General features: G+C 34.4%; 1 protein-coding gene across 2 annotated transcripts; it reads left to right on the top strand.

The window, feature by feature from the left end:
• Nucleotides 1-1,230: 1,230 nt before the first annotated feature.
• Nucleotides 1,231-20,233, top strand: LOC142351121 (uncharacterized). Of its 2 annotated transcripts, XM_075403215.1 has the most exons (9): nt 1,231-1,319; nt 2,485-2,913; nt 4,811-5,663; nt 8,212-8,310; nt 8,653-8,840; nt 9,122-9,485; nt 9,853-9,968; nt 12,816-12,951; nt 20,021-20,233. In XM_075403215.1, exons 2-9 carry the CDS (start codon nt 2,604-2,606, stop codon nt 20,154-20,156), a joined length of 2,202 nt encoding a protein of 733 aa, XP_075259330.1. In that variant the 5' UTR covers nt 1,231-1,319; nt 2,485-2,603; the 3' UTR covers nt 20,157-20,233. The 2 variants fall into 2 exon arrangements, with proteins under 2 accessions (XP_075259330.1, XP_075259329.1); XM_075403214.1 differs by lacking the exon at nt 1,231-1,319 and having other exon boundaries at nt 1,674-2,913.
• The last annotated feature ends 3,219 nt before the right edge of the window (nt 20,234-23,452 follow it).

The following is a 23,452-nucleotide window of genomic DNA, read 5'->3' as shown; positions in this document are numbered from 1 at the left end:
CAAACGTTTACGTTCCTTCTTTGTAGACACGTCTCGCAAAAACAATTCTTGAACTTTCCAGTAAAAATATTTTCTAATATGCACGTGTTCAAAAGGAAAAGTAAATGATTTTTTATCGAAAATTTATTAGCTTTAATAGCCCAAGCATTAGAAATTCTTGGAACAGTGCCTTTTGTTGTCTAGTCAACCAATGACCTATATACATATATATATATATATATATATATATATATATATATATATATATATATATATATATATATATATATATAAAAGATATTCCCCATTTGTAAAACTGTTTTCTGATGATGCATCCATGGTCATGATTGGTTCTAATCATGTTGGCATATAAACTGTTGTCTCTTAAAAAATTCTAGCTGCTGGAATCCACAAACCAAATTCAACGCAGCTGCTTTTACCAAGCTAATTCCAAAAGTATCAAAGTCAAAATTTCCACCTACAAAAATTGTACGGCTTTTGAACCTGTTTAAAAATTTATCATAAGGGACGGATTTTCAAACGTTCAAAGCCCTCTCTAAAAATCAAAAGCTCTTTGTGTGTAACAATTTTACAATGCTGAGAACACGCTTTAAATATCCATAATACATTATAATAATGATTATGTTTTTGGCCCCTTTTGTGCGCAGTGGTCGATTGTTCAAATCACATTCTCAATTTGTTCACAGCAGGACAGGTGCACTTTTAGGACCCAGTGTGACAAATGGCTGAATGCTCAGAAGTCAGAAGCAAAATTTAATAAAAAAGACGTTCAAGTCTTAGTGACAAACAAATACCTATTTTCTATTAGAATCGTAACAATTTGGTAGCGATAGGAAACTTTTCCGTTCGTGCCGCCCCCTCCAGTAAGTTATGCACCCCCCCCCCCCCACCACCACCACCACCACCACCACCACCACCACCACCATTTATAGGCCATAGTGCTATTACATACTAAATCATTATGTAAAAATATGGCAAGTGCGCCTGGGGGGGGGGGGGGGGTAGCAATAATATGCGCTAACTATAAGGGGGGGAGGGGGTGCAGAAAAGCAGAAAGGGAAAACAGAAAACATTCAATATAGAATATAACCCCTTTTTCGCCTCGAAATGTGGAAAAATACTTTAATTTCTCTCTTTAAACCGCTATGATGGAATCCGTAATTTGCTTTAGAGACCATTAATTTTCAGACGGCATTCCATGAATAAAGTAGTATTTAATATTTGCTAGCTTGTTTGTTCAAACTTTTTTCCCTCTTAATATTTGATGAGCATTTTTGTCTAAAAATAAGAGCAGAAGTACGTGACGCGAAGTAAATGAGGTAAGTTTAGCTGCTTGTGGTTTCCTCAGTTCTGATGATGGGGTTATAGTAAAACAGCAACCCCCCTCCCCCTCCCCTCCCCCTTCCCCCTCCCTAACAAAAAAAACTTTCGCAACATAAATTGTAATAGCACTGAGGCGGAAGGCCTATACGTATGTGTTTAAGCATAGAGTGTGTGCATGTTTGCATTTGGGGCTATACGTAACGCGATAAGCCGCAAATTTTGGGGAAAAGCTTTTTTGTTTATTGTATCTTTCGGCTAATTGGTGTGCAATAAATCTCTGTCATGTTATTTGGTGTGAGAACGTTAAGTATGGTCTCCAATTATGATTATTCAGGAACCGTTTACTTCATTATACATAGACTACCATTTCTCCTTGTTAAAGATTAATTTTCCCACATTTCAATGACGTTTCAACCATTTTCCTTTTTCTAAATTTTCTCTATTGCTTTAGCATCCACAGCTCGATTTGTTTTTCCCAGTTATTATGTTATGATATTTTTCCAAGTAATAACATAGTTTAAAATTTAATCTAACGATTAAAAAATCGTTAGGAAGGTTTTCTCAGAATTAAGTTTTATCTGATATAAACAAACATTTTTAAGATGACATTGAAATATTATACTTTGTCTTCCTCAAATTTCAGTTTTTGTGCGTTGCTTTCTTTTTTTTCTGTCTGCTTTTTGTTTCCTTTATTTTCTGATTGCTAACCAAGATGGATTTTCATTCCAAAGACTCTCCAAAATTCATCATAAGTGGACACTTTTTTGCGTATCATTATTTATTCAAAAATCTCGTAAAACTTTATAATATAACGGCGGCCCCCTTTTTAATAGTTTCCGAGTTCACCTTATCAATATATCGTCATCGCTACAATTGATCTTTAACTAACAAACTTTTAGCTTCCCTCATAAAATAAACGCAAATTGCAGATTTGGAATATTTTGGAGAATTTAACAAAATTATAGCAATTAGGAATTGAAAACTGCAAGATTTATTCAGAAAACTATACAAAATGTATTCATAATTACTTGCGAGTTAGCTCTCAACAGTAACTAGCTATGAGCAGTTCCAATAATACTACACACAATTCTAATTCTAACACGAGCACTTTACAAGGTCAGCAATCATCATCATTTTCAACCGACGGGCTATTTTGTTCAGGCCGGGTTTCCTTCACAGACTTTGCTGCGATTGCTTACCAGTCAAAGTTCCCAATTACAACAATTGGCAACGACAAAATACGCCTAGTTGTTGAGAACGAGCTCGGGCCTGGCGGCCAAATGCCCAAAACCGAATCTTACTTCGCTCGACGACACGACTTTAATCCGACTCTAAAACCGTACGGTCAAAATCACAGATTGGAAAAGTTGATTGCGTTGGTTAGTAGGAAGAAACGGACGATAGTGAAAGATGCGACGATACACGACAAAAATGGAAAAGTTGCGGGAAATGATCCGAATAACGCAGTTATGTCCAAGAAATTGTTCGCTTCTCGACAAGAGATTTCGGCTTTGTGCCGACATCTCGAGAAGTTGAAGAAAGTTGATCCTCTTTACAGTGTGGCCATATACAAGTTGAAAGCAATGATGGGTGAGTTTTTCTTAAATTTCATTGGGCGCGTGAACCAAAAGTCGCCGTAGTAGCTGAACTCATGGAAACAGTCTGTCGTTGAAGGGATACAAAATTTAGCTTGACTTTAAATCAAGATTCCCATCTTGGATCAGACATTTTTATTACTTTTGAAAGCAAAAAATTTTGATATAATGATGAAAATGTTTTTTTCTCTCAATCAGATTTCCAAAAAAAATCTGATTTTGTACGTCGTTTTTTCCTCGGCTGTATACCTGAAAAATTCAATAGAGTGAAACGGTCTGTTGATGTTAAGTGGAAGCCTTACCAACATATGTTCTTGATGCTAATAAGCAAATCTGCTTTGAAATTTTAAAAATGCTCGTTTTGATTTTAAATTTTGTTTTGTTTCCTTTTCTCTTCTGACAAAAGAATCCTCGATAAAGATTTTTATGTTGATTTCTATTTTCGCGAAGTCTCTGTTCTAGAATTTCACAAATAGCTGAGACAGTGTGTTAACTAGCAAGCATATGCCTTATTTTGAATTCCATTACTTTCCAATAAATCTTTTCATTTACTTTTTTGACATACCGAAATTTTAAAACTCGATGTTTTTGGCACCTATATTTTGAACACGTAGGTATTTTACATATGGTGATACCAACTGATTTTTAAGTTTTATTTTGCAATTGTGAGAAAGTGCACAAAGGACTATAAACTCAACAAATACATTTCATAAATGATTTTTGAACTTTCAGTGAAATTAACCACTGCCTAATTGTTCCATTTTCATCTTCAGATAAGATATCAGCAATCAAACATAAAAATATTTTGCACAAAATGTAACCTTTTTTAAAACTCTGCAACAACAACTCTATCCAGGTGAAATGGTGGTAATCTTGTAGGATCTTGTAAATTTTTCACGATGAGCATCCCTCCTACAAGAATCTGAGAACATAGACGTTCGTCTATTAAATTTTTTAAAAGATTAAAATTCGTTTTACAAGGACTATACAAGGCAGCCGTTCAACCTTGAGAACTATACTGGGCAAAATCAAATTTGAAGATGGTTGATATATGACGATAATCAATAAAAAGTTTCTTCAATGGTCTAAAACTAGAAAATCAATGAGATATCTTTTAAAAATTTATCATTATTAGTAGTTATCAAAGAATCCGATATGAGCGTTCTTTTTTTTGAAGTTGCAATTTTCTGCTTTTATATCAAAATTAAAAATTAGTGATTTTGCACTGAAGCAAAAAATTTTGAATTTTTTTATCATGTAAAGATATTTTCCAAAGCATAAAGTTACTCAAATATGCGCAACAATTTTGCAACTTTTCAATGAGTTAAGCAACAGATAATGCGTTAAAAAGAACCATTGAGATCGCAGATCAACCAGAACAAACTCGCAAGAATCTTACAAGATAGTCATTCGTCTTGTAAGATCTCACAAGATAACCATCTTTTTTTAAGAATTTTAAAAACTTATAAGATCCCTCTTAAAAGAACAATCTTCTACAATATTCCCTCATGATCTTACAAGGTAGTCATTGTCTCCCGCTCAGGGTAAATTATATTGACAATTTTTTACTAATTGAAGGAGCACAACAATGTTCAATTACATAACTGAGAATTAACATCTGCTATATAAAAATTTAACGTAGCATTTTTTTTGTTTTTTTTTGTTAGGGCAATAAGTGTTAGCATATAAGCGATCCGCCTTGTTTAATTTAAATTTCCAAGAATTATGATTTTAGTGAGTGTATCATTGGAAAAATTTTATAATTTTTGTTTCATATCATATATTTTGTTCTCTATAAACTGAACGAATGTTTTTAGACTAACGTAATCGATTATGGGATCGATTTGTGAATATGGCCCTAAATTATATTGTTATTTTGTTCCACATTTTAGCTCGCGATGAAGCAATGAGGGAATTGAAAAACCTTCACCTCAAAACTGGTCCATCAGGTCGTGAATTCTCTTTCATCAATCCAGAGCAGCAAACTTACTTCACCGGGTCGCCAATTAACACCCAAGCTAACCAAACAAACGTTTCCGGCGCTCAGGGCCAGAATTCTTACTCCATAATAGAAATTGAACTGGAAGAACAAACCACTATTGGAAATGGATCGACGAATAACAATCGTAATCCCCGACAAAATATGGGAAAACGAAAACTTCCATTTATTGATTCGATAGAACAAAAACTTCAGCAAAAACAGACGCTCAAATCAACAGACGCAACAAATGACGTAACAAGTCAGTCCAGGTCAAATGAAACAACAGGTCATTCAAGATCAAATGACGTCCCCGGTCATTCAAGGTCAAAAATAACGTCTGATGTCGAAGGTCAAAGAGGCACAAAAAATTCCCAATCAAATATTCCAAAAAGTCAAAACTTCGAGTTCTCAAGTCCATGTTCTCCTCAAAAATCAGCTCATCAACATGTTACAAGTGTCTCAAAATCAGCCGATACCCTAACAGCTGCAAAACCTGTTTGTATTAAAGATTTTTATCTTTTCTCTAAGTCGAAGGCAAGTAAGCCGAAAATGTCAAAAAACCGAGAATCAATGAGGTCGCCGAAACAGTCCAAAACGTCGAAACAGGTTCCGAACAAGCAAAAATCGGAAGATTTAACCCGAAGAGAAAGTGAGGCTTCTGCCGATTTCTCGAACATTCACATCGCTGATTTATTTTCAAACTACAAACCCGAGCAGAAGTTTTCAAAGTTTGATTCGTTGGACGAAAACTCGATGCAAAACATGTGAGAACGTATTATGATATTTTCGGAAATAATTAGGCTAAATGGTTTTTATGATTAACAATGAGGCTCGGTAATGTGCGTTCGCAAATAAAGTTCCGACCCCGCTCATCTACATTTTTCACTTAAAGAGAATAGAGAAATTAACATATCAACATATCGTTCAACAAACTGCTAAATGAATAAAACAATCTACATTAGAGGGCTGATGAGACCCGAAACTACCATCATATGACTACCAGAAAATAAGGCGATAAAAAACAAATAATTACAAAACTTAATTACGATCAAAACTCGTTGTCTATTTATTGAAAACCATTAATAACCAAACCAAAATGGCATCAGATAACATTTATGCTAAAGAACAATAACCTGTACTTCAATAGAAAAAATATGGGACTTTTCTTCAATGCGACGTGGTAACAAGTCGACAAGAAATGAGCAAAAGGTCAAAGTTTTACTAAACATTGCTTTTTTGTTGAAAAGAATTATCGACAAACTGATTCGAAGCATTATGCATGAAATGAAATCCTTGAAAGATTATTTTATACCTTCAGAGAGAGCAACTGAGATCTTTCTTTATCCAGGATAAGTAATACGACTACAAAAATAACGACAATTACAGGCAGAAAATTTCCGCAAAAGAAATTGCACGAAAAAATTTGCACGAAAACGATGTCCCAGCCAGTTAAACATCAATCTGTTCACAAAAACAATGAAAAATGTCGATTTTGTTTTTTTTCAATTGACAAGAGAACCGCCCATTATAATGATACTGTAAAAAAAACAAAAATCTAAAAAATGTACAACATTGTAAAACACGAAAAAAAACGCAAACCAAAACAAAAAGGGATAGGTTGAATAATAGTTTTTTTTTGAAAAAATTTAATTTGAAAGTCAATAAAAATTTTTGCTATATACTGATATCAGTTATTAAATTAATTCAAATTTCCATAGTTGTTCACTAAGACCTTTAATTACCCAATATTTGGCTTACGACTACAAAAACTAACAACAAAAACATAGCAAAAAAGCTCTGCCAAAATCTGCAAGAGAACGGTGTGGCCACACTTAAAACCATTTGTTATGAAAACAATACATGCATCTAATTACGAATGAGTGACGCGTTTTTCGAATAGGTAGTCAACTGAACCAAAAATTTACCCAAGAAACAAAAAAAGAAGCAAAAATGGGAAAATGTGCACAAAAGTCACAAAATCCTGTAATAAAACTCGTAGTACCAAAAACAAGAAATCGTCCTTGTAGAACAATCCTACACAATAATACAAATTAGTTTCTACTCTATAAGAAAATATTTGACTTGTATTTACTCAGATTAGTCTAAAAGTTGACAAAAAATATTATAAAAAAATTACAAGTTCAAAAAACACTTAAATTTACCTAATAAATATATTTAATGACATAAAAATTATAAGGTAACAACCAAATGCACGTAAGAGGTTCACTTACACTTCTTGAAGAAGCCGTTTGGGTCATTTAATGTCTAAACTTAGTAATCGGACAGCAAAAATAATAACAATTGATGGCAAAACACAAGAATTCAGTTAAAGTTTAATAAAATTTGCCTTTAAAGCCGTAAAAACCATGATGTTCTCTGAAAACAAACTATGTCTAGATTCGGCTTCAATTATATATAAATGGGAGCTGCCATTAATGGTGCCATGTTAATAAATTTCTCAGTAATTAACGTGAAAAACAAAAGCAAAATATTTTGAAAAAAGGCAGCACCAAAACAAAAATTCCAAAATTTCTGATTGTAAGAATCCATGACGATATCATACCTATCCCTGATTTTGCCGCGCACCCAACAAACTGTTCAATTTTTCAAAATATTTGCGAATTAGACCAATTCTTGAGTGGTATACTTCGAATATTAAAAAAAGACGTTGATGCTCTTTGAATAATTATCGACTTAAATTTGTAAAAAGCAGCAAAACTTTAATTCCAAAAGAATTTTATAGGGCGCCGAGTTTCAACTATTTTGGAGTTTCAACAGATTGTTTCAGAGGTTTTTAGGTCTCCATTTTTGGAAAAAAATTTAAAAAAAGAACAGAAAAAGTATATTTCTGCAATTTTTGAAGAAGAAAGTCTGAATTTTGAAAATTATATTAAAATTTTCAGCCAAAAAAACTACAATAAAACAATTCAGCAACGCTCTTCTGTCGCTACCGTTATTGCTGCGGTAACATTTCTACTCTACTGTTAAAAATGTTAACATATCTTAAATAATGTTAGCATAATTGTGCCAGATTTTAGCAAAACTTACAGAAAAAGTGAATAAAACTGTCCAATATTCACAAAACTTTAAACCTCGATAACTCCCTACTCTCTGTAAAGAACGAATATCGAAAAAATTTTTTTAGTTCCATATTCTAAGATATACGTGCTTTTTAATGATACCACTCACAACTCTCTACGATGAATATATCGATCGGCCGAAATTGTCTGAACAAAAAAACCCATTTGAGTATATAGTTCCTCCCTCCACACTTAAGTGGGGGTCGGGACAATGAAGCACTGTGCGTTTTAGGGTTACAATGGAAAACGTAACAGACTTTTTGATCAGCTGTAACAAGGATGCAAAAAGTGGTCAGGGTAGCCGGAAGAAGTCAGCAGTACATACTGATGGGTAAGTTGAATGGCTTAATGTGCACTGTAAAACACGGCCCGATTAGAATTCAAGTTTAAATAATGCGAAAATAAAACAGATTTCGTAAGAGCTGTTTCTGTTTGCATAATTCAGGACCAGTAAAATTGTTTGCGATATCAAGCGCGGTTCCAGGTTTGGCGGTGAATTTTCGTAAGAAATGCGGTGAGGTGAAAATAAACAATTTTCACCGCGTATTTCTTGCATCTTTTTGCGTTGTATTCAATGAATTAGCGTTCAGCGCATTCATCGCATTTCTTACAAAAAATCACCCAAAAACCTCGACCCGGGAGAAATGATTCAATTTACGGGCAATAATTTCAGAGCTGATTCCCAACCTAAGCAGAACATTCCAGTTGAAGTGTATAACAAGCCCAGCAGTTCCTCCGCCCACTCGGCCAGGGCCGAAACTGCCGACATCCGAGCAGCGGCAGCAGCCGACACCAAATCAAAGCAAGAAGACAGTGAGAGCCAAGACTTGCATTGCGATTCCGTGCGTATCAAAAATGCAGGTTGGTTTGTGACTTGCGAATAAAATTCATTAAAAATTTCGGACATTTTGTTGAAAAATTAAAAAAAATATCTTTTCTTTGAAAATGAGTGAAGTACGCCAACGGTTCCTTCTGTTTAAGCATAAATTCATCGCTGAATTTAAACATAAATTCAGCGCACCTCCCAGCATAAATTCAGCGCATAAATTCAGCGAATTTGTCATTTTGGAAATGACAAATTCTTAATAATTTTTCGCCAGTTTCTCTTTTTTTCATGGTATTGTCACTTGTTTATTTTGCAGTTTACGATGGTCCTGAATACCGTACCCTTACCTGTTCCAAAAGTCGTTCAATGGTCCCCTTTAACCTCTGCAACCCAATATATCTCAACTGCACTTCAACACACAACTTAGAGAACGGCAATGTGAACAAAACCGAAGGTCAAACTGTCAACAGAAGAGAAACAATGACGTCACTCGACCACAAGGAAGAAATTAGTTTGGCAAAAGGCATTAAAGTTCGTTCCAAGAACTTCATCGCTACAAAAGATGGGGAAATAGTGTCTCCTTCAAGTCACAGATTGTCAATTTTGTTTCACAGAAAGCAGAGACAAAATTCTGAGAAGTTGGAAGGCCAGGCAACTGTGAAACGGTCAAACAGTCTTGAGTAAGTTTCGAAAAAATCCGCTTTTTCAGGACATTATGTCTGTAATCACAACTCCCCCAATATAACTTGGATCTACGCCAGTGTTTTTATTGCCCCACTTAAAAATTATGTGTTGCTATATAGCACGTAGCTGTGTAAAAAATAGCACGTGAGTCGGGGGCGTGAAAGTTACATACCCACTAAGCTTGGGGGAGGGGGGATCTCAAAAATTTCCACCCTTCGTTCTCACAGTAATTGTAGCTTGTTTACTATTTGTGAAAGTAAAACTGTGATAGCTCAGGGGTGGGCGTTCAGAATTTTTGAGATCTATTCTGCCCCTCCTGCACTAGGCTTCTTACCCGTATACCAAGTGTATACATTGTTTTAGGTCATCAATGGACAGTGTATTAGAGCGCGGAGAAACAGCAGCTGAGAAATATGAGAGGAAAAACGTGAAGTACATCGACATATCTCCCAACTCATTACCACAGATTTCAGAGCGGGGTAAGGAACAACTGTTGTATAAAAAATGATTACTATGCATTGCTTCAAGTTACAAAGTTACAATGTTAGTTTTTGATGGTTCTTCAAAATTATAGATTATTCTGTTTCGGCCCCCTGTGTTTTTATGCCCCCAGTTACATATTGTGTGTTGTCATATAGCACGTTATTAGGTCAAAAATAGCACGTGCGCCTGGGGGCGTAAAAGTTATATGCCCACAAATCTGAGTGTGTGGGGGGGAATAGATTCAAATTTCCTGTTATTTTGATCCCCCAAGTAGACCATTACTTGTCAGAACATAAATCTTAGCAGCTTAGTAGCCCGAGGCATGATGTTGAGTTTTGTTTTTTTTGTTATTTAGAGAGCGAAAAAGTAGAGATAAAGTACATTTTGCAACTTTTGCTCAAAATTACAAAAAACGCTTAGTTTGTAAACCACATGTTATGCCTTGGTGTTATTTAAAAGTCGAGCAAATTCAGATCGAATTTTCCTGTAAAGCTACTGCGATACTACTCAATATCAAAAAATTAAAAGTGATCTCTCGAAAGTTTTTGAAGAATGCAATAAACAATCGCATTTTTAACGGGAGCCGGTAAGCGGTGTAGAATTAACGCTGTAAGTTTAGCCTAGAGCTCATTACGTCTTACAGTATATTGCGCTCGTTCTTTCTAATGAAACAATTATCAACTGAAGGACTCAAGATCTAGTGATGAGGAGAAACTCACTCCTTTGGATGTTCAATTTCAATTCGTCATCAAGTCGAGATAAAGCAATTGTTCAGTGTAAACATTAAGGCAAAAAAAGCGCCCAGCTTAAGAGCGGCAAACCTAGCTTGACCTTGTCAGCAGGTTTTATGTCGCAGCCCACTTTCAACCCAGATCGGTCATCGATAGTTTTTCAAAGCCTAAAAAAACTAAGTCTAAACAGAATGGAATTGATTTAGCTTATGATTGCGTATAACAAAAATTGTAATAAATGCACGTTCTGGAACTACTATGCAATACAAAGTGAATTTGAGGGTACAGGGTGACAGAAATTGATAGGAAAGAATTGTTACGCATTCTAGATGACGCAGTAATTTCCTTGCTTAGTCACAATTTCACTCAGAAATAACGCGTTGCTAATTTGTTTTGCGCAATACTAAGATCTGACACTATTGTCAAGTGCAACAATCTTTGGGCGGACAAGTGTTTTCAAGATGAGATAAGTTTTTTTTGGCACGGTTTGCAGATTTTACTCAGTTTCTTAATGGTAGGAAGCAACCATAGCAAACTTCTACAGATAATCCATAGTCTGATTCATTTTTCCAGAAAGTGAAACCAGAATTGCTTATAAAAAACTTTAAAAAGAACTATCAAACATTCTTCATTTTTTTACTACTGCAAAGTACTTGACTCGTTGAAACATAAACATTTTTTTTCAATCATTTGTAAACGTGAAATTGAAGTTCCGGATCTTCATGTTAAGCTGCACTTGAATTGCAACTAGATACAAGTGTTAATTTGTTTGCCAAATTTGCTTGGATTGGTCACCCGATGTCAACGTTCCTTCGTACAGTGTGGTTGATAACCTCCTAGTTGTCGTTAATAAACGTACTGTCGAGGTATCCTATAGTGATATTTATCAAAGTCCAATCAGTAGTGGAAAACGTTTCGCGGGGCCTCAATGTTCACCGTTCACTGATGTAGGAAGTTCGATAGATGTAGAAGAAAAGTGTAATGGTGGCCCCTTTTCGCCATGACGCTGAGATTAGGCAGTTTTTCAGTGTTATTATTACGACAAAAAACGCTCAACATCAAAGTAAATCTCAAAATCAGACTTTTTTAGCATTTTTTTCATCTAAATGCATTTTCGTCCCCGATTGGTCAACGATTTGTTTTTAAAGTCTAAATGTTCAGGACTGTAAGGCATTAAAAAGTGGTTTGAATGTTGTTGAATTGCTTTAATTTGTAATGCAATTTGATTTAAACTGTTTGTTACATACTGTAGATGAAGCAATAGTTTGTCGCTTAATGGCTTTATTACACAAAAGAGCTCATTTTATTTGGCCGGTAACATTGTTCAGCCAGGAACACGATTATGGATTAATCGAGAATAGCTTATCAAGTAAAACCGCGACTGATCCATATGACCTAAGCAAGACGGCCGAGTGTGCAACGACGTCAGAAACCTAGTGGGTTCTTCAATGCGAACTGTGGGATAATAACCCTAGGTTTGCCTTCTTCGACCATCCACAAATAGTCGCCGTTCATCAGGTGATGCTCGGTAGTTGTCTGTCAAGTAGATTAACGGTTGGGAGCAGCTATATACTCCGTTAGCCAACGTGACCATTTTGCACTGACATAGGACTGCGCGCAAATGTACCATTTATGAAGAACTATTTCCACAATGCCATAAGGTGACGGAATTCCGCACTGTTTGCAAGTAGAAAACGATTGGATTCTATAGCGCCTAAATGCGATGGGTCAGCGCCCATGGGTTTTAGGGCAATTGCGTTCAATGCACATTCAACAAGACACAGTGTTGTTTTAAAAACCTCACCTTTAGGTCAACGTGTACTGATTATGTATTTAAAATTCTCTTATAGCTGCGAGCCATTCTTACTCTTATGACAATTTAGTATGACTGATTAAACGGGTTGAACCCAAAAAATTATAATTGTACTGGGAATAAAAGAAAACACTATATGAAAATCATTTTTGCCTTCTCCCACATAATACGTCTTGCAAAATTCAAAATTGTTGGTTGTACATTTTGATGCCAGTGAGTCGGTCCTCGCCATTTAATTTTGAGTAGTTTCCAATCATGAAACCATCTGATTGCTGTAACAATCTTTTTCATTGTTGAAGAGAAAAGCACCAACAAGTGGCGTCCTCGACAGTCATTGGACGGGAAATCAAAGGACAAATCATTTGGATCCAACAAACTGGCAGGGGACCTGTATCCTGATCCAATTTGTGGCGCCCCTCCTCTCTACCTGCACAGGTTACCCCGGAAATGTTTTTTTTCGAATTGGGAAAACTGTTCTACTGCTGTTTATTACTAGTGGAACAATGAAGGGATAAAATTTATTAAACCAGTAGTTGTAAATGGCTTGATTAACACAATAATCAAAAGATCGGAAGAACAAAAAGTTTATTCGAAGCACGCTTAGCTTAATTAAAATTATTGCCTTAAGTCAATTTCGTCTTTACCATTGCATTTGTTTTAATTTTTTTCAACTTTCGTATTGATTCCCAGGCATCCTTAATCACTTTATTGGTCTGGTGTTTTCCACGACACGACATGGTTGAAACATGTAAATAATGCAATATCAAAAAAATTGTTTGAACTTAGTGATCATGTCCCATAATTTTTACAATAGTTATAATTACGATCTGTTAACAATCTGAAGCTTGAATGATTGAAAGAAAAGTAAGAAAAATATTGAAAGCAATTTGTTTTCAAACTTAGAACATTATTTGAACATTTTAGAAATTTTTCTCTTGAAAATTTTGAAAATTAATGGAAAAGAAATTGGATAACACTTTGAACATTTTTGAAAATTAATAGAAAAACGCAATTGATCATTTAGTTCCTCCCTCTACTGCGTGGGTCGGAACAATTAAAGTAGAGCAGATTGTGACAATGATCGCATATATTGTACAATCTGGCTCTCTCTCATTTTTTTTACACTCACTTTCAAAAAGTGAATATATGAAGGACAGGGCCTTAGCACATCTATGCTTACTGCGTTGAAACTTAGCAGTCTATGCTAACTGCAATTAACATACTGCGTTAAAATTACTGCGCTAAATCTTCCTTTTTTAAAAAAAAAACAAAAATTTTGATCACATAATTCGCGGATATTTTAAGAGATTAAATACTGCAGCAAAAAAAACTACAAAATTTGTAACCCCCCTTTTGGCTTTGTTAATTGTGTTTTTGCTGTGTTGCCACTGGATATCATTAATGACATTTTTTATCGGCTTTAGAGCAAGACATAAATTAAGTAAATTACTTTTTCAGCTATAGCGTTTTATTTTTCTAATTCAAACTTACCTATTAATGAATTAGTGATTTTTTTGAGTTTTAACAGTTTTTGTTGCTTTTTTTGATGTCCTGTCATTTAAGAATAAATTTATACCAGTATTATTGGCCGTCAAAAAAGACCTAATTACAAATATCTTTCTTAATACTTTTACTTGAAGGTCAACGTTAATGTTTTTTCTGTTAATAGCAGTATTGTTTTCTGAAAAATCAGTTTGCTTTTGAACTCTGCTTTTATTATTTGTCTGGTTTCCTAACCTCTGTAATAACGAAGTGTGTTATCTTTATCGTCTACCACTTTAATATATTCTGCGGCTTCCTTTTGTAGGTATTTTTTTAAAAAAATTGATGTAAGTTTGTGTCACAATAAATTGGCTATACCTCCAATGACTCTTATAGTCTTGTTTTTCAATGCCTTTGATTGTTGATCAGCAATCGTCTCGTTAAGTTTTTAGTTCACCAATTGAAATTTTGTTTCGTTTTTAATTGCTAGTTCGGCATTTTGCTCGAAATCGTTAGACAAGTTATATTTTGCCCTCACTCCGCTCAATGCGCTTTTAATTTTTTAAACAGCAGTTGCTCGGGGTTTTGGCAATCAACGCTGGTTTTTTACGGCAATCTGAAGGGTATGGTTATTTATTCTTTCTTATTATTATCGGCTTCGTATATTCAGGACTATCTTATTATAGTTATTGTTTTTTCCCCCAAAGGAGGTTAAAAAAAATTCAGTTTGTCGCATGAAGACTTTGGAGTGGTTTCAAGTTACTTAAACTTCTGTTTGATAGCGACCGTGATCTACTCAACTGGCTATTATTTTGGAGCTATCATTTCTACGACTCGAGGAGTTATAGTGATCTCTTTCTTACAATCAATCCTGTGGTTGTTAAACAGGATGTAGAAGTCAATGTGGCCCGTGAAAACAAGGGTTTATGTGCATCCGCTGAATGAAAGTTTAAGCAAAGGGAACAGAGAGAAAACCAAAGTAGGTTTTGTTCATCATGCTTCACTCTGAGAGAGTAGTGCAAAAAAGTTGTTGAAACATTTTTTCTAATTTCTCGCGAACGAAATTTGAGGCAATTATAGTAAACGTGTTGGTTTTTTATGCAAAATTTTTGCTTGTCCATTTTTGCGCTTCTCTTCTAGAACATTCTGTGACTTCTCAAGTGACTTCTTCACGCTTCAGTTCTTCATTTTGAGTAATTTCAATGTCACTCATTCTGAAATGAAATTTGTTGCTAATATAAAAGTGGTTTTTAGCGGTTGAGTAACAAAGCAGTTGTAGTGTAGTGGTTAAGGTGTCCGACTGCTATCCGGGAGGTTGTGGGATTGAACGCCTATCAGTGCACGTTTTTGCACCCACAAAAATCTGAGCTACATCACCAAATTAAATCTCTGGTCTATAGTTCGAGAGCAATTAATCCATCTTTAGTCAGTTATGTTTCCATTCGGTTGCCAAGTTGTCAAATAACAACAGATTCGAGGAATCCTGCAACTCGTATAAATAGAAAAGGAAAAAAATAATGTCCATGATTTTTTGGTTTTTCGTCCAATCGCTAAAGCTATCTGCAGAATTTGTTGTATCGCTATATAATGTTTTTTATATTATCTAAAGAGTTAAACTTGAACTCAAAATCAAGCTTTCAAAAAGTGAAAGAAAAATTACATTAAAGAGAAGATGCCAAGGAGAACGAATTCAGCTTCCCGTTTTGCATTTCAAACTTTCGCTTATCAGTTGGCATATTAGTTACTGTTGGTTTTTTTAGGAAAAAAGAGAAGTGAATGGTAAAAACAAATTATTCAGAAAATAATTAACTAAAAACGACACATATTTTGCATATTTTTCTATCAAAGATAATTTATGAATCCATAAAATTACTTCGAACAACCTGGTTATCAAACAACCTTTCAAAATTTCGTGTAATTTGAATAATTATGGAGGGTCAAATTCATGGACTTTTGGCTTAGTTCCGTTTTTTGTTCACCTTTTTGTAATTTTTGCTCGAAATATGATTATGCCTAATTATTTTAATATTTTTAACAATAGTGTTTTTGGATTCACCTTTAAATATAGAGACAGTTTGAACTGCGGAGTCCGAATTTTTCGTCTAGCGCTTAAAATGGCGAAAAATCAATCTTTTTTCATACCAAGATCTTTTAGTCAAATGTGTGTTCTAACACTCTCTGTTAAAATCTGCCGCATATAGAGACCTAAAAATTGCTGCAACCAAACTTGTAAGCCTAAATTAAGGCTGCTTTCACTCGAACTTTCCAAACAAGGGTTTTAGTATGATCTGTTTAAGCTTTTTTATATTTTTTTATGTCATTAGGAAACCAAATTGAAGTAGTATTGTTAGTACCGCTTTAGTTGTGAAGAAAGCAGCGTGTAATTAAATGCAAAAACTTTGCGTTCTTTGTAGTACTTTTAAAGTAAAGTGAGAATTTGGCGTTGGAGCTTTTTTTACGTTTCTAGAGAGAGTTTTATGTTATAGTTTTATGTTTTTTTACCGAAATTACTTCTCCGATCTCATAAAATTGTGAGCTTTGCAGTTTGACTGGTCATATTTTTCCATATTTTATTGACTTCTATACTGTATTTAAAACTTCATACGAAACTGACATTTGCAGTTTTTTTAGTACTGTCCTTTGATATTGAGTTCTTTTTGCCTGATTAACAAGCTCCGTGTTAGTGACTGGCCCATTAAACTTCTAAGAAAGAATAAAAAATTTAAACAGTTTTGTACCTTGAGAAACAGCAATACTGGAAAAATAGCGAGACGTTTTTCCAGCTTTCATTGAACTTCCGACACAGCGAAATTTGCGTACCCCAGGTAAGTTTGCAATGGTTAAGGTTGACTCATACGCAATTTATGTTCAACAGTATTTATTATTTATTTTTTAAAGTTCGTTTGCTTTTTGGCCGGCCTCGTTGTCTTTTGAGCGTCTTTTAAGTGTTTCTTAGTTGAAACAAGAAAAGAATTTTCCCGATATTATCTATGAATCACTCAAAAGGGTGGAAAGTTCTTTATATGTCCATTTGTTCCATTAATTTCCATCGTCAACGGTTCCTATTTAGGCGCTCTCTTTTTTTAAAAATCCTTTTGATCACGTTTTCCCTTTTGCATAAGTCACAATTTTCAGGTTTTATTTCTGACATAACTCACTCACTGTTTGAACGGAATGGAATTTAAATTCTTTCACGCAATTGAATTACGCAATCTAGTGAATACAGTCAAACTCAAAAGAGCAAAATCAAAAGAAATATGATTAACCGATGAAGCTCAGTAATTCAGTCATAGTGCATTAGATTATCAAAGTTCATTAGAGCTAATGCTAGCTGACATCAATATTAAGTAAGTTTAATAGCTTTCAGTTCAAAAGCTGAATTAATTTTTTTAAGAGTCTAACAAACTGCACAGCAAGTTAGAACACTTTTTGAAACTTGGGTCCACTGCGGCTATTTTTCGGCAATGTGCCGGCTATGTTTAAGTTTGATTGCAATTACGTTCAAAGAATAATTTTTGCTAAATTCATAATTATTGTTCTACAATTGTTCGTTAATTTGTCTCTCATTGGATCCGAGTAAATTCATTGTGTTTTTTGACGACAAGTAGATTGCATTTATTAGCTTGAAATTAGTTGCGCAAACATTAAAACTAACAGCTTTCGAGAAAAATTGGTATTCTTTTTGTGTTTTTTTATTTCTTCTAATAGTTTTGTTGGTATGTACAGTCGTATTCTCTCTTGACTATCAGTCTTTTTGTGTAGTCGATAGTAAGTTTATTAACTTAATTTGGATTCAATTTCAAAACCGTAAGAATTTGGATTTCTGGTAGAAGTCTTTTTGAGAACTGTTTTACGGTTTTCACTGAACTTTTGCTGACCAGAAGAACTCAAAATTTAGAGATGACTTCAGTCAGTTCGGAGTAAAAAAGAGATTTAGAAAAACCAGTAGTTCAAAGTTCTTTATTTTTTCAACCGGATGCCAAACTTTAATTGGCAGCTAACTGTTTGTGTCTTTTAAGATATGATTTGGCAAAAGATTAGTGAATTTTCGATTGCTGCTTGTATTAGTATTATATCTGGTTGTCCTCAAAATAGTATCCTTAACGAGAAGTTTCATTTTTTTAGTATAGCATAATCAAATCTATTTATTGTTTTAATTTAATAGCTTTGACTTTTATGACTTTATCACCATAACGTCACAAAAATTATTAATTAACTTTGCGTATTTTGTTTTGATTGTCCTGTCACATAGTCGTAATAACAACAAATCTCATCGATTCTATAGTGAAGCATTATTGCATATAATATGCAGTTTAAATCAAAATCAATTGGCTTCTACAAAATCAGCTTTAATTTTTTTTCAATAAAGATAATGAGTGTTTCATTTGTGTCGGTTCTTGTAATTATTTTGATGTCCCGTTATTCAATTTTTTAGTGAAGTCTGCAAACCCCCATATTGTGGCAGACATGATTTCTTGATGTTAACTCAGTTTAAGCAATTGGAAATAAATATGACAATAATTTATTTTTCAAAACGAGAGAGTGATTTTTGAGGTTTGCCCATGTTTGTTGTTCGCTTTGTATAGTTCCTAGTGTCAGTAAACACATGTTTCTGTTTAGCTAGCTAACAATAAATCTATTTGGCGTGAAAAATGTTGTAGCTTGAACGCTTACATTACATTTAATGACTAAATAAAAACGAATTTGCTCGGAGACGTTCATTTTGATAGTTTTTCATTGTTTTTCATTGTCTTTTAGTTTATGTTTAGTTTACAAACAAACACTCTTCCTCTAATGAGGTTGACAGCGAGGCTTTGACTACAGACAGGTATATCTTTGCTATGATTGTTGTTAGTGAGAAATTGACTAAGAGTTGTTTTCATTTTTTTTTTGAAATTTTTGACTAAGTTCAATTTGTCCATTCTAGTGAAAAAAAAAATATTACTTCACTGATTTTAAAATTTTTGATATACCTGTTTTTCATCCTTTTAGAATCCTTCAAAGGATACAATGCTTGAGTTACTCCTTTGTATTTTGATGATTTCATATATATGCTTTATATGTTATGCAAGTAAGACAAAAAATTAGGATGAGCGTGGGTCGGAATATTATTTGCAAACACACACTACCAAGCCTCCTTTTAGACAATTTTTTGGAGAAATGTTGAAGAATTATAGAAGGATTGCCATATTTCCTGCACAATATCAGAAAAGTTTTCGAGTTTGTATTTTTTTGTTGTAATTGTAGCACTAGATACAAACTACAAAGTAGCAGCTAGATACTGTAATTGTCTCTGATTTTTGAGCAAATAGGTTAGCTAAAAGTCAAAAATTATAGAATCGAATGTTAAAATTTGACAATGGGAAATAAATTAAAATTTATTTTGATACCAAAATTCACCAGTAAATGAACGACCAACTGAAATGGAGGAATTAACAGGCTTAGGAAGACATGAAAACCATCCGGTTTTTTAAAAAACGGTAAGAAAGATATTTTGTTTTGAAAATTGGCAATCTCAGGGCCAAGCTAGATAAATACCATAACAATGGGGTTGTATAAAACAATTTAGCAAATATCATGATTTGATTAAGTAAATGGCAGTAAAGTAATGTTTTAAACAAAAATTATTTTACCTTCTTGGAATTGTCTCAATTTGACCCCAAAAATGGCGAAAATTGGCATAAAAATCATTTATTTACAAATGCTGTAATCTAGGTAACTGTTCAAAAAGGACAAACAGCAATCAATGGTTGTGTGTGGTTTCTGGTTATAACAAGCTCTTGTCGTCCTACGAAAAAACGTTTTTAGTATATAATTCCTCCTCCCTCTAAGCGGAATTGGACTAAAGTGAACTTCATGTTAAGAAACCGAGCTGTATGCTAAGGAAAGTACTCGAAGTGAAAAACTTTTTTCCTGCTGAAGTGACGGACTGTTTTTTGTTAAATGGTGAAACAGCTGATGAACAGATGAAGAAATAAATCACTCAAATACCAATACTCAAGATTATTTCCTTATTTGACAGGATCCACGAGTTGATAGACAGTGTGAACGAGAGTGTTCGCGTGGAGAGACAGAAGCCAAACAAACGGACGAAAACCAACAATCAACATAGAATCAGTCTCACAAACAGTGTTCTCAATAAAGACAAACAAACTTAGCAATTTCAACTTAAATAGAAAACGATTTCTTCATATCAAATCATTGTCTGCATTTCTGATTAGTTGAAAATTTTGAATAAATTTGACGCCCAGTCGTTATGGAAACAAAGAGTCAAAATGAGATTTGAGCAAACAATATTCTTGAGCAAAATTGTTAATGAAAATCGTATTCGATCGAAAATTACTATTAGCAGAACTGTTCGCGATTTTTGGCTGGATTACAAATGTTGTACTCGACTATTAATCGATCATCTTGAGCACCCTGACTGTACATAGCTCACTTTTTTCACCAACTATTGACCAAAGTTAACTAATTCCACATTCCTAGTAATAGTTTTCTTAGTAATGTCTCATGCTCAACAGTATAAAAAGTTTTACTCAGGTCAAGGAACACACAACACAGTTATTCATTATTGCTTATGATATATCGCATAATGCCTACCACTTGAGCAATTTCTTCGACAGTTCTTCGCCTACTTCTGAAACCGTACTGACTAGGAATTATAGTTTCATATTTTATAAAATTACATAAAGAGCTCGAAAATTAGTTTCTCAATCACTTTAGAAAATACTGGCAAAGATGTTGGTCTGTAGTTGTTTGGGTTCAATTTCTTGGTTTGTTTCTTGGTTTCTAAGCATTTGTTGAAAAAGAAAAATAAATCTTTGCATATCGCAGGGTTTACAGTTTTCAAGATCACTTTACTGATTTCAAACACATCAGCAGATCGTTTATTATTCAGACCTCTTAACCTCATAATAGTTTCATAAGCTCAAATAGAGAAAAGCACAATAGAGTTCTGCACTTTCTTAACATACGTGAAAGAGTTTTGTCTTCGCCGCTGCTCTGCCATCTCTAGGACATTTTTTTTAAAAATGTCATTTAGTTCATTAGATTGAAATGCCTTAATATATGAGACATTGGTCCATCTTTTCTAATTTTGACAAGCTCGAACATGGTTTTGTTATTAGTTTCATTTCGCAACTTTTCACAAATACTTGTTTCGGCTAATTTACTTGCAACCTTATCGCATAATTCCATGCGTTTTTTTTAACTGTTCAAGTCACACATGCCGCTTTAGATTGCTCTTGAACTGTTTGTGATGGTATAACAACATGATAATTACTGCTTACGTTCTGTCTGAAAATGTTGGTTCTATTTTCTTGGCTTACTCTGTCATAAGTTCTGGCCTGAACACCGAGCCATTTTTGAAACCCATTAAGTAGAGTTGTCGTTGTATTATATGTAAAAGTGTAATCAGTCCATATAAAAGGGAAATTCTGGAATTTTTCCATTTCGTACTTTTCATTTAAGTAGATGATTGAAGACTGGCTTGAAAACCTAACTTCTTAAAGACTTGAGCTAGTCTCTACAGGAAAAAAAGTTATAAAAGGTTGCCATTTTCCAGTTCTCTAAATCTTTGATGAAGCGTTGAAAACCACAAAATTGTAATCAAAACGGCTCCATTTATCATTCAGGGCGTTGTTATAACAGGCTGGAATACATCAGTAAGTGTTTATCCGCTCTTTCGTTACACTTGACATTAAAATCTCTAAATAAATCATCCTATGTGTGTGTGTGTCAGTTTTGAAATGATATTGTTAACAATTTACTGAAAAAAAAATTATGGATCCGCTCTTAGAAGTGCATTAGATTACAATAAAAATTTTACAGTTTCAAGGGCGGCAACGTGATTGAACATTTTGCTTCAACGGATGTTGGCTGCAATGTGGAGTTTGGCCTTAGTGGGGCGAGTTTTCCAGTTGTAGCAAAAACTGGAGCTTGACGCTTCGTTGCAATCGAATCCGGCAAAATGTTCTAAGAATAATGATCAGGTTGTTGGGTGAAATGGCGTTGGCATACAATTCTTGTTTGTAAGACTTCAACTTAGAGCGGTTTCAGCTGTCTTGTTATTGATACACAAGGGATATGGCAAAATGTAATCTGTGTCGTTTTGAGCAGCATTCTCTACACTGACTTGAGAAACCGGACAGACATTAGTGAATGGTTTGATTACCACTTGAGCGCTGCGTTGATGAGTTGCTATTGACCCGTGTAGGCTGATCCAGTATTGCTAGCTGCTCCAGTTAAATTGAATGATGACTTGGAGGAATTGGTGGTTGGATTACTGACGGGGTGACTTTCGGTTGTTTAATGTCTCCATTTTCAACAAATATTCTTCAGTGCCGACATTAAGAGTTGGTTTTGATCGTTCTAAGTCCATTTACTGGCCGCTTGGGTGAGAAGGGACAGTGATGTCATCTAGAAACTTTGTTGAAGACTGAATTAATTGACCATCATCGTCCAATTTGTCCACTTCCAGTTTCAACTGTTGGAGTACAGAAGTTAGTGTTTTTTGTCCGTCGAGAATCGATGTTGCTGTACTCTGATGACGCTCTGCTTACAACACTGCTTCTTGTTTCGCTTCAAATCTGAATGTAGCGTTTCTGTTTTATCAGGACACTTAACGCTTTGAAGCTTTTTTTATTGAGTTACCTTTTTAAAAATCAAGCTGGTTTGTCATAAAACTTCCCGTTCACCTGAACATGTTAACTGTAGAATGGCAATTGTCTTTGTTAATCATGAAATCTTTGATCTTTTCTGCTGTTTTTGAGTTGCGATTGTTGTCCTCCAACTAGAGTAAAATGGGTTAAAAAAACCGGAGCGAACAGGTTTTAATGTCAAAAAAGAATTTTACTTTGCAAATCAATCGAAGCAAAATTTCTTTGAACGATGACTTCTAAGGGTTTTGGAGGCTAAATTTCAAAAAACTGTTATCTGAAAAATAGGGAAAATTTGTTCGCTCAATTATATATATTTTTTTGTTCTAACGGACCCAAAAATTGCATTTCAGTAGGCTGTTCTCTTATTTTGTGTACTCTAGCTGTTCCCCTATGTTTGTGAGTTCTACTTTAACCCAAGCAAGAAACGACAAATTTCCAGTTCGACTGCTTAACATACCAGGAGAGCTCAACAAGGTTGTTGCTTTTTTTTCGCGTGGTGACTATGCAATGAGGGTTATAAGAGAAAAACCCACTTGATTATTGACTGTTTGCTGCCTTAAAAAACCAGGAAAAACATCGATTTCTTTTAGGTAATTGCTGAAATCGTCTGCTTCGTTCACCCTAGTGCGGCCTATTGAGTGCAGAATGAGAAACTTTTTCTAGGCGACGTTTGTGACCCCGAAGAGAAATAAAAACAGAAACGGCCCCAAAGTTTAACAAAGAAAAAATTGTTTTGCCTCCTTTTTCGTAGGGGTCTGTATGACCGTTTATGCAAAATTTTTTTTAAAAGAAAT

The sequence above is a fragment of the Convolutriloba macropyga genome, chromosome 12, assembly GCF_964194025.1.
Source record: "Convolutriloba macropyga chromosome 12, txConMacr16.3, whole genome shotgun sequence".
NCBI classification, from domain to species: Eukaryota; Metazoa; Xenacoelomorpha; order Acoela; family Convolutidae; genus Convolutriloba; species Convolutriloba macropyga.
This window is presented reverse-complemented; position numbering and strand designations above follow the sequence as displayed.